Source organism: Phasianus colchicus, chromosome 3 (genome assembly GCF_987193195.1).
Source record: "Phasianus colchicus chromosome 3, bPhaCol1.hap1.1, whole genome shotgun sequence".
NCBI classification, from domain to species: domain Eukaryota; kingdom Metazoa; phylum Chordata; class Aves; order Galliformes; family Phasianidae; genus Phasianus; species Phasianus colchicus.
This window is the reverse complement of record NC_143438.1, coordinates 50290340-50308135: the sequence shown is the minus strand read 5'-3', so window position 1 is coordinate 50308135 and position 17796 is coordinate 50290340. Positions and strand designations below refer to the sequence as shown.

At 41.0% G+C, this 17796-nt stretch overlaps 1 protein-coding gene across 4 annotated transcripts in view; it reads right to left on the bottom strand.

Moving 5' to 3' along the window:
• Positions 1–3120: 3120 nt before the first annotated feature.
• Positions 3121–17796, bottom strand: part of TAF4B (TATA-box binding protein associated factor 4b) — a 74399-nt gene continuing 59723 nt past the window's right edge. For all 4 annotated transcript variants that reach the window (XM_031612956.2, XM_090137492.1, XM_090137493.1 and 1 more), the window contains one exon: positions 3121–8271. In XM_031612956.2, the coding sequence (XP_031468816.2) occupies positions 8104–8271 (168 nt within the window). In that variant the 3' untranslated portion in view covers positions 3121–8103. The remainder of the gene's footprint in view (positions 8272–17796) is intronic.

Below are 17796 nucleotides of genomic sequence, written 5' to 3'. Positions count from 1 at the left end.
GGGTTTTTTTTAAGGCTGAAGGATTTGGGGAGACATTAAAGGAATCTTCATAAAGGGGCCTTCAGGAAAGATAAGGAGGGAGCTTTTATCAAGGAGCGTAGTGATAGGACAAGGGATAATGCCTTTAAACTATAAGAAGGTGGGTTCAGATTAAACATGAGGAAGAAATGCTTTACTTTTTACTTTTACAGCTGCCCAGAGGTGGGCAGCTGGAGGTGGTGCCCCATCCCTGGAGGCACTCAAGGTCAGGTTGGATGGGGCCCTGGGCAGCTGAGCTGCTGGGTGGCAGCCCTGCCCATGGCACGGGGTGGGACTGGGTGGGCTTTAGGATCCTTCCCAACCCATACCTTTCTGTGATTCCACTCTAATCTTTTTTCATCCAGTTGTTGTTGGACCTATATATTTATCAGCACAGATATCAATCAGGGAATAAGTGCTACCTTCATGCAGAGAAACAACATTAATTACACAGAGCCTCTGCAGTGTGCCACTCACTTCCCATGAGCAGCCTGCTACAGGCAGAGTGCAAGGAGAGCTCCACGCCCTGGGAGTGGAGGCTGTTTTCAGTTCCCTTGAGAGGCATCCCTGCCTGCTTGGAAAGAAAACTGTAATGAGAGAGTGAAGGGAGCCCCTCTGTGACTCCCAGGGCTTGCAAGCAATGGGCAGCACCAAACTGCCACCGGCCCCAAGGGTGTGTGAGTTGCTGCAAGATGTAGCTTTGTTGGAGGGCTTGGGACTCAACTATGTGCCAAGGAGATCCCCGAAGTGTGGCATAGTGGGAGGGGGAATTACCAAAACTACCTGCAGGGAAATCCCAGATGCAGGGATGTGGGTTGTCGGGCTGCTGAGAAGTGCTTCCTTCTTGTGGCGTTTGTTGCAATGCTGCAGAAACCTAACGATAGCAAGCTTTTGTTGGCAGTACAGCAAAGCACATCTTGAAGGAGACATCCAAGAGAAAACAGCTTAATAGCTTAAAATAGCTACAGCTGTGTGGGACAGCCCTCCTCCTCCTTTTTGCTTTTGATCCCAAGAGGGGTCTAGGACAGGAAAACCGCTCCATTTCTATTGTCCTCCAGGGAAAGGGGAGTCCGTGTCCCTGACACCTCAGGAGGGCTGGAGGGTGGGGGCACTGGGATGACGGTGCAGACCATTGCAGCCAGCGCTCCCAAGGCTCCCCAGACATCCCATCCCAGATCTGTAAGCTCTCAAGAGCAAAAATGTCACGTTGCCTAACAGTTAACAAAGATCACCAGTATCTGAACCCTCTTTTAGTTCTGTTGAATCATTTCAGCACACATGGAGGATATCCAAATACTCACCATTTCTGTCTACGTGGAGGACAACAGGTCTGCCATAGAGATCCATGACCCTGCAATCCGGACACGTGACAGCTGAAGAGTTTTTTGTGCACATGCTCTCCTATGGAAGGAAACCAAGGCATCCAGCCTAGAGAGAGCTGGGATAGGATGGTCATCATTTGAGGGAAAAAAAAAAAAAAATTCAGGCATGAAGAAAGCTTTGGGGAGGAAATGTATCTGTGAAGCTGTGCAAGATGAGATTGGGAACACCCACTCTGGCCACTGTGAGGCCATGGGAGCCTCACTCAGGTCACTGCACCCTGACTTCAGGCAGCCAAGTTTGGGGCTCTTAGCTCAAAAAGCCAAGGAGTATTTATGCCATATCCCCAAATCACCAAGCACCTCACATGTGGCATAATGCCCTCAAGGGAACCTGGAGACCTCAGCACGCATCAACAAGCTCTGGAGAGCAGAGGAGCAGGGCAGTCCCCTCGCCCTGGGCAGGCCTGACTGTCATCAGAAACTCAGCTTTCACATAGAACTGCAAAAACTTCAGCCCGTTACAAAGAAAAAGCCTGAAAGAGCAGTCATGTACCCCAGAAGCTGAAGGAGCCTCACCCAGGTGTAGTTAGCTCTAGAAGAATTGGATCCTGGCAAACTCTTCTGAAGTTTGTCTTGATCAAGCATATAGAGAGACTGCTCTTTAAAAAAAAAAAAAAAAAAAAAAGCAGCTTCCTGACTCACTCTCTTCCCAAGACTGCCCTAGCCCAAGGCATTTTCCCTGCCTTGGGAAGTGTTGCAAAATTTGAGCTTGCCCTGGAGGTATCTCTCACTAATTACTGGATATCCTGGTTTTGTGTAAGGACACAGCCAGAACTTCCCACAGGTTCTTCTTTATGGCATGGGAAAAAAACTAGAAACACTGATTTCTGTTTCGGCATCCTACAGCAGACTACTGAGAAGGGCTGATTAAACACTCAAGGGGATCTTTTTCTGGAGCCATCCTCTCCAGCTCCAGGGCATCCCTCACCAGCAGTCTCTAAGAAGCAAGGAAATTCAAAGTCAAAACCCACTTCACTTTTAATACTTGCCTTTTGTACCTGAAGCTTGGGTCACTTTCAGTTTTTTTTCTCTGTAATAAAGAAGGTCAAAACTTTCAAGTGAGAAGCAAAGGCTCTGAGAGCTCTCTGAGACGAGACCCATTTGAGTTTGCACCACCTTCCAGCCAAGTTGCAAAGGGCTAATGAGCCAGCTGGTGAAAGACAGAGTGCAGAAAATTACAGCCCTAGCCCTGACAAAAGGTAGCGCAACCCTTGATGACTGTGTCAGCTCAATGCTAGTTAGATGGGCTATAAGCCTCCTTCCATGTTTGTTTTCACATCAGTACAAACTGCTCCAGCTTTGAGATATTGAACAGACCATGCCATATCTACTCATCCCAGCCTCTCAGCATCAGTCGGGCCACCGATTCCCATGGAAACAACACATTCCCCCATACCTGGCAGCACTCTAGCTTTTTTGCCTGGAGTACAGCACTGAAGCTGGTGGTCACCTTTCATGCTACTCCTTCAAAGTGCAGTGATAGGATTACAGAGGATTTCTCCAAATTTTGAGAAACACAGAGTGAAAACTGCCTTGAACAGGAAGTAACAATTTAAGGATTTTTCCCAAGTAGTAATTATCCAATAAGTCTGCTTCATTAAAAATACAGCCTGCATACACATACTCACCTACCTCGATGGACCTCTTTTCTTCTTCTACAAGGGCAGTTTTATGTGATTTCTGTTAAAAAAAAAAAAAAAAAAAAAGCCTATACCAGAAAGCATGTAAATGTACCAGAGTTGTTGAGAGAGAAGATACCTCAGTTCTCAATCTCCTTTTCCTATCTTTCTTCTTGAGTACTTCAGCTCATCAGCTCTTCAAGGGGGTCTTTATTCTCTGCACAGTTTTGCACAAAAGTATCAAAGGATTTTAATATACAGACACTTGCATCTTCTTCAGGAATTTCTCTCGCCTTGTTGCTGGAGTTTCATGTCCAGGAGCTCAGACCTTAGAGGAAGTTGTGCATTTCTTTTAAAGACAGGTTTTCACCTCAAACTGATTTTAGAATAACATTCTCTGTGATCTAGCAGAGAGAATAATTTGCTTACCGATAACTGTAATTCTTAAGGAAAACACTGAGCTGCTGAGAGGAGGATGACTTCGTAGTGTTGGCTCTACCCACAGAGACCATCTCCGTGGTGTGGGAAAAGAGAACAGATGAGTGTCAGGTACCCTCAGGTAGGCATGAATCACAGAATGGCCCGGGTTAGAAGGGACCTCCAGGATCATGAATCTCCAACCCTGCCGCCAAATACTAGACGGCAGGGCCACCAACCTCTCCATCTAATACTAGACCAGCCTGCCCCGGGTCCCATCCAACTTGGCTCTGAAGAAAGATACCTGCCAAGGAAATGTCTTGTAAAAGCTTAGAAAGACCTACTGCTACAAGGATCTGTAGAAAACTCTTGAATATAGTAGGGCCTAGTGGTAGAAGCCTTGGCCACCATGAAACACAAACTTCCTGTGAGAATGAAAAGAAAGCTCTAAGGAGACTTGATTGCAGACTTTTAAGACTTTAAGAGGAGACTTATAAGAAAGATGGAAAGAGACTTCTTGTGAAGGCATGTTGTGATAGGACAAGAGGTAATGGAAGCTATAAAATAGAGGATCCTGAGAAGGGACAGGGCCACAAAGTTAGCAACTAACATGGAAGAATAGTTACAGATAGCAGTAAAGGAGTGATCAGTTCATGCCTGTATCAGAAAAGGCACTAGGAACGATGACTGACCTATCTTGGAAGGAAAAACCTGGGTTTCTTGCCTATGCCTTCAAAATAAGAGAAAAGCCCCAGAGGGGTGCTTGTCTAGCTTGCAAAGGCCTGCACCAAGTGAAACACAGGCCTTGTGACTGGCAGGCATGCAAGGCAGCCTTCCAACTGGATTGGGTGGGACAAACCACTGACTGATGAAAAGCTAGTGCCAGAAATGGCAAAATGTCAGGTATGATAGCTCTTCAGACTCTGTACTACTTTTGTGGCCATCTGAGGGAAGCCTTCACTGTGGATTCCTGTAACCTCCAGAGCTGCAGGCTCCAAACCTGAGTCCATGGAAAACAATCTCACATGTGCAGACATCAAGTGTGGTACATACAGAGGTAAACATGTACAGTGCTTGGATTCAGAAATTCAGCAGCTGTTGTTTGAGAAGTTACTGAGGGCAAGTCCAATCACTTGGGCAGCCTACCCCTTTAGGACATCCTCATTTGCTTTTGTCTTTCCTTCTTAATCCCAGTGATCGCAAATGAAGAGAAAAGCAAAGAGAACACAGCAAACAGATGAACCCAGAGAGCAGCTGACAGCATTTTTTTCCAGGCAAAGTGCACTCACATGGTAGGACACAGGTCCCTACAAGAGAGCAGGCCTAGAACAACTTGACGCAAACAGTAGCCTTAAGCTACTCGTGTCAGTGTCCAAGAGAGCATGATGGCTTTGAGGAATCATCTAGCAATCTCCCAGGCCCCTGCTACCTTCCTCATTAAACCTAGAACAAGGCTGCAGGGTGTGTTTGTGTGCTTCAGCTAGTCCTTCCCAGGGGGAGAGCTGGAGTCAAAGACAGTGCAAAGAGCTGGCAAGTGGATTCAGCATTAAGACTCAAAAATGGCAATAAAGGAAAAAAGCAGCAAAGGGAGAAAGAGTGCAAGGCCCCTTTTGTTCCCATGTAACTTAGAAAGTCCTGTGTAGTACAATGTTGTTAAAACGGTATTAATCAAGAGCCAGCAACAACAGGTTTCCCCCACACAGCTGGATATACTGTTTTCTCTGAAGGCAAAATACTTGAATGCCATGGATAGTTCCCTGGACAGCTTGGTGCATCAGAAAGAGGCACCACACTAACAGACCATCTGGACAGCAGGAAGTGCCTGGGGTAAGCTTTAGACCCATTGCAGCATCCATGGCATAAGTGGCTCTGCTGCTAAGTGCTGAGGCTGGAACACAAGCATCCCAGCAACCAAGAAGCATGGAAGAACAATGTCAGGGTTCGTCTTCATCATCTCATAACTGAGTTTTTATTGTGTAAAGAACAATTCACTTTCCCATAAATGATGGTGAGTCTGGGAAAAAGGGGAAGATAATCCCACGGCCATCCCTCCTTTAACTCCTGGTGCAGCAGAGCAAAGGGGTCACCTGCTCTTCTCAGAAGCAAAGGTGAGCTTAAATGAGACACAGGATGAAGCCTCAGGAAGAAGACAAGTAGTTTTAGCCTTTGCACCTTCACCATGCTTCCTTCTGTCTGAAGTCAGGCCTGAAACTGCTGAAAAACCTTTGGAAAACGCCTGCTCTTCCTCCTTAAGTTTTGAACAGAGGCAACTTGCTGTGACAGCAGTAACGAAAGCACATAATCTCTGTTGCAAGCAGGCAATAAAAACATTCAATTGTCTTTTGAAGTTTATTATGTATATCTATTTATCGTGTAATTTATTTTCTGTAATATCTTTTATTTTAAAGGTCTCGTTGGTTTGAAGAACAGGCAGGCCCATATGTAGATGCTCATCTGTGTTCTCCTACCTGCACTTAATTAGTTGTGAGTTGCTTCAAAAACAATTTAGGACACTGCTTCCATTGCATGTTGCTGAGGTCTGAGAAGCTTTCTGTGTTTCTACTTTCCAGAACATGTGCTAAATACTTCTGTTCAGCTGATAAAAAAAAAACAGCTCTGTGCTGACTGACAGGGGAAGTTGGATAAATGAGGGGTTGCTTTTACTCTGCCCCCCTCCCCATCCACTTGCCTTCAAGTAATTTTTTGCTCTGTCACCCAGTTCTGTTTAAAAACCTTAGAAAACAGATGCTTATCATTAACACTTCAGGTTGGGTAACCGTGCCAATCACCGTGATGGGCAGATAGCTGGGGCTCATTCTCAGAACCATGCCATTAGTCACGGTGATGACAGCTTCAGATGCTGAATTTCTCATACTAGGGAATAAACAAAGTTAGCTATTTATTATTTTTAATAAAATAATTGCTTTAATGCAGTATTTAAAATAATTTTAAACATCTGATCAATAAGATACAGTACACAAATATGGAAAATGCTGCACTTTACATAAAAAGTAAAGCTAAGCATTTAATTATACAAAACAATTTTGCCTGATGCTATCAATATCTCGCAAACTATAGCTTAGTCAAAGTACTGCTTTTCTTTTATATATATATATATATATGCCATATATACATATATAAATAATTTACAGCATTCATTTGCTAATTTGTTTACTACTGTTTCAACACACACACAAAAAAAAACCTGACTCAAAACTTACTGAATTTGGTAACTATATGCAGTGGTTCTGATGGTAGAGGGTGTTTAAGTTATCACTTTAAGTTTTAAAGTAGCATGCCAAATAACCATAGGAAGCTTGTTCCTTGAAAGAAAATAAGTTTTAGCAGGAAGCCATTCAATATATCAGTGCCTTTCCCACTTGTCCTGGGAAGCAGCCATGCTATGCAGCACTGTGTCATGGGAGGCAACGTGTCTAGAGGCTGGGGAGAAGGGTGACCTGGAGCTTTTCCCTCCTACCGCAAGGCAATCTTTACCAGCAGAGCAGAAAATCTTTCAATCTATTCTAGCAGTCTTGGTAGTCTGGAGACATCCTCCTTACTGAATGGAAACAAGGCAACTGACTAAACTAACTACTTTCTACCTGAAAAGTTTCCCTGTTATACCACATTAAGGTATGATAAACATTAAGCTGACAACTAAATCAGTATTCTCAGTAAAGCAGTGAATCCTGTGCTTTGCAAATACTATGCATCTCCTTAAGAGTCTCTAGCTGTAAAGTTTCAGAATATTTAACATATCTCAAGTCTTCCCTTTCTTGCAATAAGCCCAGGTTTTGGTTCATTTCTTTCTAAATCTATGCTTAAATCCATTGCTTTTTTTTTTTTTTTTTGTTACCTACACAAAGAAAAACGTAAGAAATCAGTTTCTTCTTTTCACCCTTCTTTTTCAGGCTTTTTTTACTCCCTGTATTCAAGTTTACTAACTCCAGATTTTCCTAAACATCAAAGTATGCCCTACCTACAACTGCTTGGTGTACTTTAACCACAAGAATGTCCAATTTGTTCATCCTCCCTCAATCACTTTTCTCAGCAGAAAAGGGAAGGGGACAGTTGAAGTGTTGTGGGGAAGAGGAAGTGTCCCTCACTCCTTCTGTTTGCTACTTTGCTCCACAAAGTAACATTCAATAGTAATTCTAAACCCAGAAAATTTAAGGACATCTGATTTAAGGAGATTTGTCGAGACAAACAGGCAATACATTAGCATGTTCATTGACTGCTGGTTCATGAATAAATACAATTGTCATGCTGTGCAGTGCCTTTAAAGAGTTACTTGTCCCCTAGATAAGGTTGGATTAGAAGAAGGCACTACAAACAGATGTTGCAGATTCTGGAGTACTGAAGCAAGTAACATACATAAACTAGGTACACATATCAAGCCCTCAGAGCCTGCAAGACACATAAATGCAAGCCAGTCAGGGACTTGTGTGTACAGCTCAGTGTTTTCACTGGTTTACAGACTGGTTTAAGCCAAACATTATTAAAAACCCTACCGGTGCTAAGTTAGGTATTTAATAAAAATGTTTATCTGTAAACAAGAGTTATCCTTACAACGGATCGTTTTCCAGAAATTGGAATTTCAAGACAGTGCAACAATGCTTCAGTGTTTTCTTTGGCAGTAGACAGCAAGTTGAAATGTGAAATTCAGATCACTTCAGAAGAGCACGGTACAAGGTTAGAGAATGCTTCATCTCCCTCTCTTGTTCCATGCAGAATATCAAGTCCCTGAGACAGACACGAGTTATTCTTGGACGAAGAAGCTGTTTTGTAAGGCTAAAATTTGATGACCCAGGAGCAATTCCATTGCTGTTCAAACCCTAAGAGCAGAAAGCGAAAGAAAAGAGAAAAACATTAACATTTCATGTCAATACAAAGTTTTTAAATCAAACTGGTTGGGTTGTACTGCCTACTTGCATAGAAGTAACCTGTTGATATTTTTTAACTTTACTTGTTACAAACCAGAAATCCAGATGCCCTTGGTACATTAGATACTTCAAAAGACAAAGCAAACATATGCCAGTTAATGGTTTACTCCAGTCAAAGCAATGAAAAAATTCTTACTAAAAAATTCCTTTTTTTTTCCTTAAACTGTATGATTGTAAGATAGGTAACTGCTGTTTCACTGAAGTCATACTAAACAGCTGTGCTTTCTCACTACAAGCTCACAACAAAGGTGGTACTACCACTGTTACTGTGCAGAGCTGTGTTGTACTCCTAGTTGCAAGAACTCCAGATGCTTACATCTCTTCTTAAAGAAAACCATCACTGTGATGGGCATGAGCCTTGAAACGTGGCCAGAAGAAACTCTTATCCTGGCCATCACCTGTCAAATGTCCTTTACAAAAGCAAGACATAAACACAGTCCAAGCATCTGTGCATTTGGAGTGCTGTATCCAAGCCTATCCATTTCAGACAGCAGCCTCGCTTGGTTATGAAAGCACAATTGGTGTGGAGATGATGTAGTTATACATTCAGGCTATTGGAATGAGCAACCCCCATGCATTCCAAAATGTCCCAAGATTTATTATTAGGGGTGGAGAGAAGGAAGATTACCATGAGCTGCACAATAGACTGGCTACTTATCTTGGAGCCAATCTATGCTACACAGCCAGTCTCTTATCACTACTGGAGGGTTCTTGGTAATGAATGCAATTTGTACAAATACGACTGCTCAGTCTCTGTAACTTCAGCAAGGCAATGCCTGCCAGCATCAACACCACTTGGAGATGGTGTTGCTTGGATGCTGTGCTAACTGTATCAATTCTTACCCTAACACTCTGTAAGACTTCAGCAAAATGACTTTGCCCACTTTGCTTAGGGAAATCTGGTTTAAAAACCCATATATTAGATACAAATATCAGTGGTGGACTATCTATAGCCGTGAATGCTATTGTTGTTAGAAGGAAAGCATTGAAATTTATTTACAAAAAAAAAAAAAAAAAGGAAAGAAAAGGATTCACCAGAGAGCACATACTAGTCACGGAAAACCCAGGGCATATTGCAGAAATAGAAGCTGTATTTCTTACTAGCAGCATGCAGGGTATTCAGCACCATTTCATTTGCTTTACAGTCGATACTATTAAACACTATGAAATGCCATCATTTGAAACTTTCAGTTTGTTAAATGGCTTGGAACAAATGCGTGTGTGGGGAAGACTGCTGGCCACATAGCATAGAGAGGGCACTGCTGTCCTGGTAAGACACAAGGGGGTCACAGTTCAAGTTTGTCATATGACAGCCCCGAAGGATCCAGGGAAAAGATAGCTCTGCAATGCAGCTGCCAGCACGGGTTGAAAAGGAGGTCAGTCCAACAGGATGCAGCAGAAGGCCTGAGGCAATGTTATAAATGAAACAAACCCCAAGGGTTTGCAGGAACCCAACAGTAATGTCCTTTGTAATTCAAAGAACTTTACGGAGGGGAAAGTATTTTCTCTCTAAATTGTCATTAGACTACGAGACTTACCTTTAGAAAGATGCAAACCAAAGCCAATGCAGTTTTCCTCCTTACAAAAAGAAGGCAGACATCACAAATCTCCGAGTCTGCTTTGGAAGCTATCAGAGCAGCAAGCTGTTAAAACAGAGAAGCTGCCCATGCTTGAGACAGAATTATGGATTTGTTTATGCTTAAATTCTTACCCATCATGCCCAATGCAGGAACACAGAGTGATGTTTTGCAGTAAAGTCACTTCCAAGGCCAAAGCTTATACTGGACTTCTGTTTGCTAAGACAGCTCATATTTTTCAATTTCACACGACATCAAACAGGCCTATCAGAGCTGAGTACAGTATTTGAGGGGCTCTTCAGCTAGCTACTGAACATATCTAAACCAATGGCTGCCACATTCATGTTAAAAAAAAAAAAGGCCCCTCTGTCAAAGTGCAAGATGGCTTAAAATCAAAGTAGTTGCACAGCACAGCAGAGGTCATCCCAGCTCTGGGATGCAGGCTGGACTGCAAACAGGCTCTGCATGGTCAGGAAACTCGTCCTACGTTCCAAAACCACCTGCATGTCTCTGATCAGTTTACATGGGGATGAGCACTAACTAGTTGCCTCTCACAGCTGCATGGAAGCATGGGTCTTTTACAAGTTTTGAACACTGGAACAAACAGCGCAGGGTGATATAGTGTCCGTTTGTAATAATACACTAAGAAACCAGAAGTAAAAACACTTGAAGTTATGTTGTCACCTGCATACTGCAATGAACCATCACACACAAGCTTCAGTGTCAAAGAGCTTAATGAGTGCCTCACTCTGAGCTCTGCAGCTGACACAGAAGGTACTTCATGGAAGGGCACTCTGCTGCTCTGTTCCCAGAAACCTGCTCTTGAGCAAGTTCCTTCATCTTTCCTTAGACAAGTACCAGCAGCCCTTTACTTTGCATTTCATATACTCCTTCTTGAACAGAAGATCCCTGATGCTGCTTTTCAGACATTAGTATTCATGTTAGAACAACACCAGTCTGTACCTTACTCCCAGATATCTCTATTATGTTTCTCTCCAGTGGGGCAGCAAATTGCTGTGCAAAAAATAGAAAAAACTGTCTTGTTAGTTTGGGAGGCTCTTCATAGCAGAAGTCCTCTGTCTACCCTCAGACACCTTTGTCATCTTTTTCTGAAGAGAACTGAAAAATAAGGCTTTTAATTATCAGTACCTCAATGAGCAAACAAGCAGGAGAATTACCCAGCACAGGTACTGCCAGCCCAACAGGATATCAGCAGCAATGCTGCAGCTTTAGTACAGCTTACAGACCCCATCTATAAGTTAAGCAAGGTACTGCAGCAATTGGGCTCTGCACTACTGGAAACCACCTCTCACAGCATGCAGAGCATCAGGCTTAAAGTCAGCAACACAAGGCTACACAGGCTGCAGTTCTGTGCTTCACATACCCTCAGAGTCCAGTCAAATCAGCAGCACTGTCAGAGCAACACGGCTTTGTGATCCTCATAGCCTTTTGTATATTCCTAACAGAGATCAGTTACTCTTACTGACTGTGGCAACAGAAAATACTGTGGAGCTCCTGCAGCAGTTCCATACCTGTTTTGCAGCTCCTGTCGTCAGGAGCCTGCTCCTGTAACACAACTTTAAGATCTTTAGAGCTCTCTCCAGTGGCCAGACAGAGAATTAAATATTGATTCTCTTTTCAACGGCAAGAGCGAATTTGACACAGAGCCACAGCTGTCACGACAGTAAGGCTGAAAGACAAGGCTCTTCCTTTACCTCAGCTACCATCATTCTCCTAATTCCTACTCTCCCAGGTACTTGGAGCACACAATATAGAAGTTTGCATCTTAAGCAGTGGCAGGAATACCAGAGCTGTTCAGAGCTATTACACAGGACTTGAAGCAACACTCAAAGGTCAGCAGAACCCTACCTTCCACCAACCTACAGCAGGCTCAGTGAGCTCACCTGGCAGAGAACACATTCCCTTCCCAAATTTAATGGCTTCACATCAACTGCATTCAGAATTTTCAACTCTTGGTGTGGTTTCGCAGAGGTGCACTTTAAGGCAGCAAACTTCAGTCAGATGTTAAAAATAGAGTCACGAGCTCTCCTTTTAATTTTTGGTGAGGCACACTTTTAAGCCTCAAAGCTAAGATGCCAAGAGAGTAAGCTACCAGTGCAGCTTTGCTGCGCATTACAAAAATATCACCAAAAAAAGGAAACAGTAAGGAGACAGTTTTCAATGGCATTTGTAAACACTGAGAAGTTGCAGCTGTTTGTAACAGATACACTGTTGGAAGGTGGTACAAACAGCAGCCAGAGCAACTACTCTAATTCAGGTTCAATCCCCCACTCACTTGTGGCCACACTGAGTTCTCTGATAGCTAGTGTGTTCTGTACATCAGTCTCCTGTCTCATAAAAGGGAAAAAAAGATTAAAAAAAGCCATAAACATATGAAGTGCTCACCTTTCTGGATCTTGATAAGAAAGACAACCTGTCAGAACTGTGGAAATGTTGACTATGCAAATAAGTGCATAATTTAGGCTAGAATGAATTTAGGCAAAGTGAAAGAAGTTGATACTTCGTTGGCAAACCAGCATACTGATTCTGCCTATTCTGTCAAGCCTCACAGTCTCCAGAAATACTCCCACATTCGCAATGCTAAAATACTATGCTACTCAATGTTTATAAAAAAAGATTTATTTTTTAAGAAGTTGTTCTTGTTTTTCATGTGTTGACATTTAAATCTCATAGACCATTAGGACAGATCAAGCTGATGTCTGAAAGGCTCAGATCTGTTTCCTGACTGTTTTCGCATACAGCTGAAAACAAACATGTATATTTATGATGTTATCTGTAGTCTACAAAGAAGTCTCACCAAGCTGTCAGATCTATACAACAGAGAATGCTATCCAACTACACATTTTCCTCAGATTTCATTGCAGTATTCCTACAAGTCCTTTCATATGTAGGCAACAACATGCTTTACATATTGAAACAAATTACTGTGAATGCAACGTCAGTTTATTCACTATTATGCCCAAGATTCATGTACGCATGTCACTTCGTGTGGCTACATCAGATGCTTAATCTGTACCTGGAGGTAATGAATACTATACAAATATGTCATGTTAGTTAATAGACAATTATTAAGCTGAAATTTTCTGGCTCTTTGCCACATCTTTTTAAGCAATGTATTGTCAACTAAATTATAAATTGCTTGACCCTTCACATGTCATCAACATTTCTGCGTTACCAATATGTTCAGCCTAAAGCTACAATGCAATTAGTCATTTAAATTGCAGATATCTTTCACACATAAGAAGAATTAAGTTCCCATCTAGCACAGAGAGAGCACAATGTGGGCCGATGAACTGTGGTTCTGAAATGAATGAATGGCAGGCAGGAATATTTTGTCCTATTTACAGGGGGAAAAATTCACATTGAGTGTATGTATGGCGTAGACTGACAGCAGCCAGGAAATTCAGAGCTCAAATTGAAACTCCATAGCTGATAGGGGTTTGCACACATATCTGCTGCAAGATCTAACTAGTATAGCTTCAGCATCTTTTCTCATACCTTCCCCAAAGGTATAACTATTCTGTAGACTCCTCAGTTGTCCAACAGCTTGAATTAAGAACTAGAAAACAAAACCAAAAGTCTGCGTATGTTATGCATATGCGAAGTAGAAAAAAAGAATAACTCTCCTGTATCGCTTTAGATCTATGTCTCACAATGGGCTAAGACAGAGAAAGGAGAGAGAGACTGACACAGAGAGACACACTCACTAAGAGGAAGAAGAAAACCTCTCAAGTGTAGACAGATTTTGTAGCCTGGCTCTGAAGACCTACTTACATGCGAGTAGTCTAGGTCTAATTTAAAGTGATCAATTTTAAATTCATTTTCTGTAGCTTTTAAGAAAATACCTTAGCAGATTATCATGTACCAATATGAAACAGCAGCCAGAAGCTTCTCTGTACCCCACAGATACACACAGGGCAGCAAACTCATCCTCCTTCACTGCAGAACCAAGTTTAATTCACATTTAGGCAGTCACATCCTTCACACAAATATCGAAGAAGATGGATTATGCTATTGTGTCCTCTCAGGAAGTCAAAAAGGTGGCAGTAACTTCTTAAGCTAACCCTTCTAGTAGTGCGAAGCCACATGCCCCTTCCCTTGACTGCCACGCATTCCTTTCTCAAACATAAAAAAAACCAAACCAACATGGTAATTTGATTGTCACACTGTGGGAAAACAAACTCTCTCTTCCTCAATCATTTGGTTTTCCTTCATTTTGCAAGAAAGGACTTGTTGCTCAATGGCTTAGATCTTCCTGGGTCAGCCCAAAGAATATCTCCAAAGCTTAAACATGCACCATTTACAGAATATGTTTGATCCACATGCATACTGGCATCCTAATCTGTAAAACAAGCAGAGTAAATTTAAGTTCTGCTAACAATGATTGGATGTGGCACAGAGCTTGCCCTAAAAGAGGAGACAACAAGCTTGCTTTCTCCATTCACATTCAATATTAAAAACGGAATAATGACCAGCATAGAATATCTATTTCTCCCATTTCTTCTTGCCAAATTTCTTTCGAGAAAGAAAATGCCAACTTAGTTGTGCACTGCACTACTGGAAGATGTGCATCACCTCCAGAAGTATATTATTTCATGCTTGTTGACAAGAGCTAGGTGTTTTGCAGAGAGAACGTATCTGAATACCTATACACTGACCCCAAGATTTCAGCCTTGCCATTTGCTTCTGCAACAGTACCCCAATGTGACCAGCCTGGGAGAAGGTGAGTGAAGGATACAACACAATAGCACTCTGGGGCAAGGCAAACCTCAACACTTCCAAACGGTTGCTACATTATCATTAATTATCATTAAGCTAGAAAACAGAAGAGGAAAAAAGCACTCTCCCAAAAAGTTACATTGACATGCAGGCATTCAAGAAAGTTCTACTATGTAAAGTAAAAGAATGGTCCAACCAATTTTTTTTTTTTCATGCTGATCAAAAAAGTAACATTCAGTCTCCCTACTTTCAAAAAATAGTTTTTTTTCTTCCCTACTGTGTGATAATGCACAAAAACCACTGCTCTTAGTTCACGATGGAAGACAAGTTATGAACTGTAACACTTTCAGTTGAAGGAAAAAAAAAAAAGCTTACAGAGTCAGAACTGCAGCCTGATTCCTCAGGAAAAAAAAAGGAAGTAATCTAGATGGGTTTTCAAACTTCTAAGACTACAGCTATAGTGAGAACTAGACAAAACCATTTTCTGAATGACTTTGACATCAGAAATGCAGCAAAATTAAATCAAAAATAATTTTGACTATTTCTTAATACTGAGAACATCACAGTGTATGCTACTAACTAATAAAAAAGCCACGAAACAGCACCTGAGATCAGGAAAATAAATCTGTGGCTTTGTTTTTACAAGAAGTGGTCTCCCTTTCTTCAAGATAAGTTACGTCTCAAGTCTTCCTACTCTAATTCATTAGTATTCCCCACATACCTCCAAGATGGGGAAGCATAAAGAGGTAACAAATACACAAACCCCAAAGCACACATGAATCAAATCTAAAAGACTTTCTCACACTTTTGTACCCAGAATAAGGGCCAGAATGAGAGATGAAGATATTACCACTTCTGAAATACCAGTAGCATCAATTACCACAATAGATGGATTTTCTGACCAGGATCTTCTGAAATTGTTATTCCTGAACAACATTCAAGTGTCAAGTTGCAATAAAGTCAAAGTGCAAAATAAAATTAACATGAAAAACTACCCCCAAGTAGTGTTTGAAACAAGAAAATTACAGAATTTCCAATAAATTGTTATTTTTCCTGGACCTGACTTTTTAATTTTGTGATCTTCATAGATTTGCCCCTAATATTGTTTCAAGTGCAGCAATGTGTAAAAAATAAATAAACAGGGCAGGATACAATTTACCCCTTTTATAATGCTTTTAGGTCCAAATTAGTTGAGAAAAACTCCTCTGGGCAGGAGCATCTGAGCAGGATTTACGTTCATTTGTTACCCGCCACACTGCGAAGTGATGTGCCTGCTGTTAAGCACTTTTAATTGTAAAGCACATGCTTGTGCTCCATCACATTTTAGGTCCTGAATTAAAACAATCCATAACAGGTCTACTTAAGTAAAGAAATCATAATTTAAGAGAATAAGGTATGGTGAACAAGTAATAACCAGAGATTCAAATACCCCAGGAAAAAGGACTTTCCAGAAGAAGTACAAAGCCCAGTGGTTGAGTGTGAAAGAAGCAGATACTTTGAGCAGAGGAACCATCTCAAATAAAACATTCATTTAAGGAGAAACAGTCTACTAACGAAATGCTGTTTCACACACTTTACAATTACTGTTACTACACCAGAAGATATCAAAACCAATTCCAACCAAGTTTTTTAAGCTGCACTCTTTCAGTATCCATTACTTTTTGGTAAAGGATAAAGGTATATATGAAATTTGCTTGCAGTATTTCACTTTTTCAACAGTGTAACTGATTATTTCTTCCCTGTCTCTCCAAATACCTCAGGGCTTCAGTTTACATCAATAACAGCTTGAAAGAATTCATTTCCTTTAATTACTACAGTAGGCAATGATTAAAAAAGCTGAATGCACAACTTTGCTGTAGCAGAGACTAAAGAGATACAGACTTTGTACAAAGAACATTAGGCAAGTTGAAGAAGTCTCTGTTAAAAAAACATCAGTGATTTCATTCAATACTATCAAAGGATCACTCATATTCAGGAATAATTCCTTCCATCATCCCTGTCTGTCAAGATATTAGGCTTAAAAAATGGTCACAGGAGTATTATGCACAGATTTACTTTTTGACATTGCACAGTCGGGAAGTTCTGACATTTAATATTATTTGTGAGTGAAGCTGTCTGTATTTGCAATTTGAAATGAGAAAGTACATCCTGCCTGTTTAAATTATTCTCAGACAGGTTGCCCGAAAAAATGATTTTAAAGATGCCCAAATGTGTATCAGCCTAAGGCCAATTGTACTTGCTTTCAGTTTCAAAACCTCCTTTCATCTTTGAAGAATGGAATGTTGTTTACTGCTCAGAATATTTTGCCATGTTATCATGAACGTATTACAAATGTTCTGCTTCTTGAAATATAGTGTTTGTCTAAACCATTTTTTATTCTATATGGGAAGTCTTAAGCCTTTTATAAATTTGTTTGGATATACTGGGACACTTAAATGCTTAAATATAAAGAGCCTTCACAAGTTTGTCATTCTGCATAATTTCAATTTTTTTCATAAGAAAAAAAAACTCCAGAGAATCAGAGAATTGCTTTCTGATAGCATGAAGCTTAAGTACTAGGCATTGGAATGCATGTGAGAACAAAAGTAGCTTCATTAGCAGAATTACTTTCCCCTTCTTCCCTTACAACTCAGTAATTAGTAAGGTAATCTGTGAGAGAAACATCTTAAAAATAGCAGATACATTTGTGATAATGTTTATGGTGAGCTTTAGACACAGTCTGCACGTTCTTTTTTAAAAATGACAATGTAAATAATGGATTGCCACCTTATAACACCAACACTTTTCCTCTCATTTTGGCACAATCCTGTAAAGCTTTTAATAAAACTGATACATTGCAGCTGATGAGAGATAACTGAAAAGCACCCAACAGGTAGACTTGTTAAATATTCAGAAATAAATCTGGCAATAATTGTAGGAAACCATTATGAAGAAGAGGAACAGTTATTTGATAGAAGCTTGGGAAAAAAGAGAAAAGGAGGGGGAAAAGTTCTCATGTTGAACTCTTTTTTCCAAATCTTTCCAGGAGTATTATAAAAAAAATAGCCTGTGCTTCCAGCTTCATGAGTATGTGCATTAAAAAACAGGAGAAAAGTGAGGA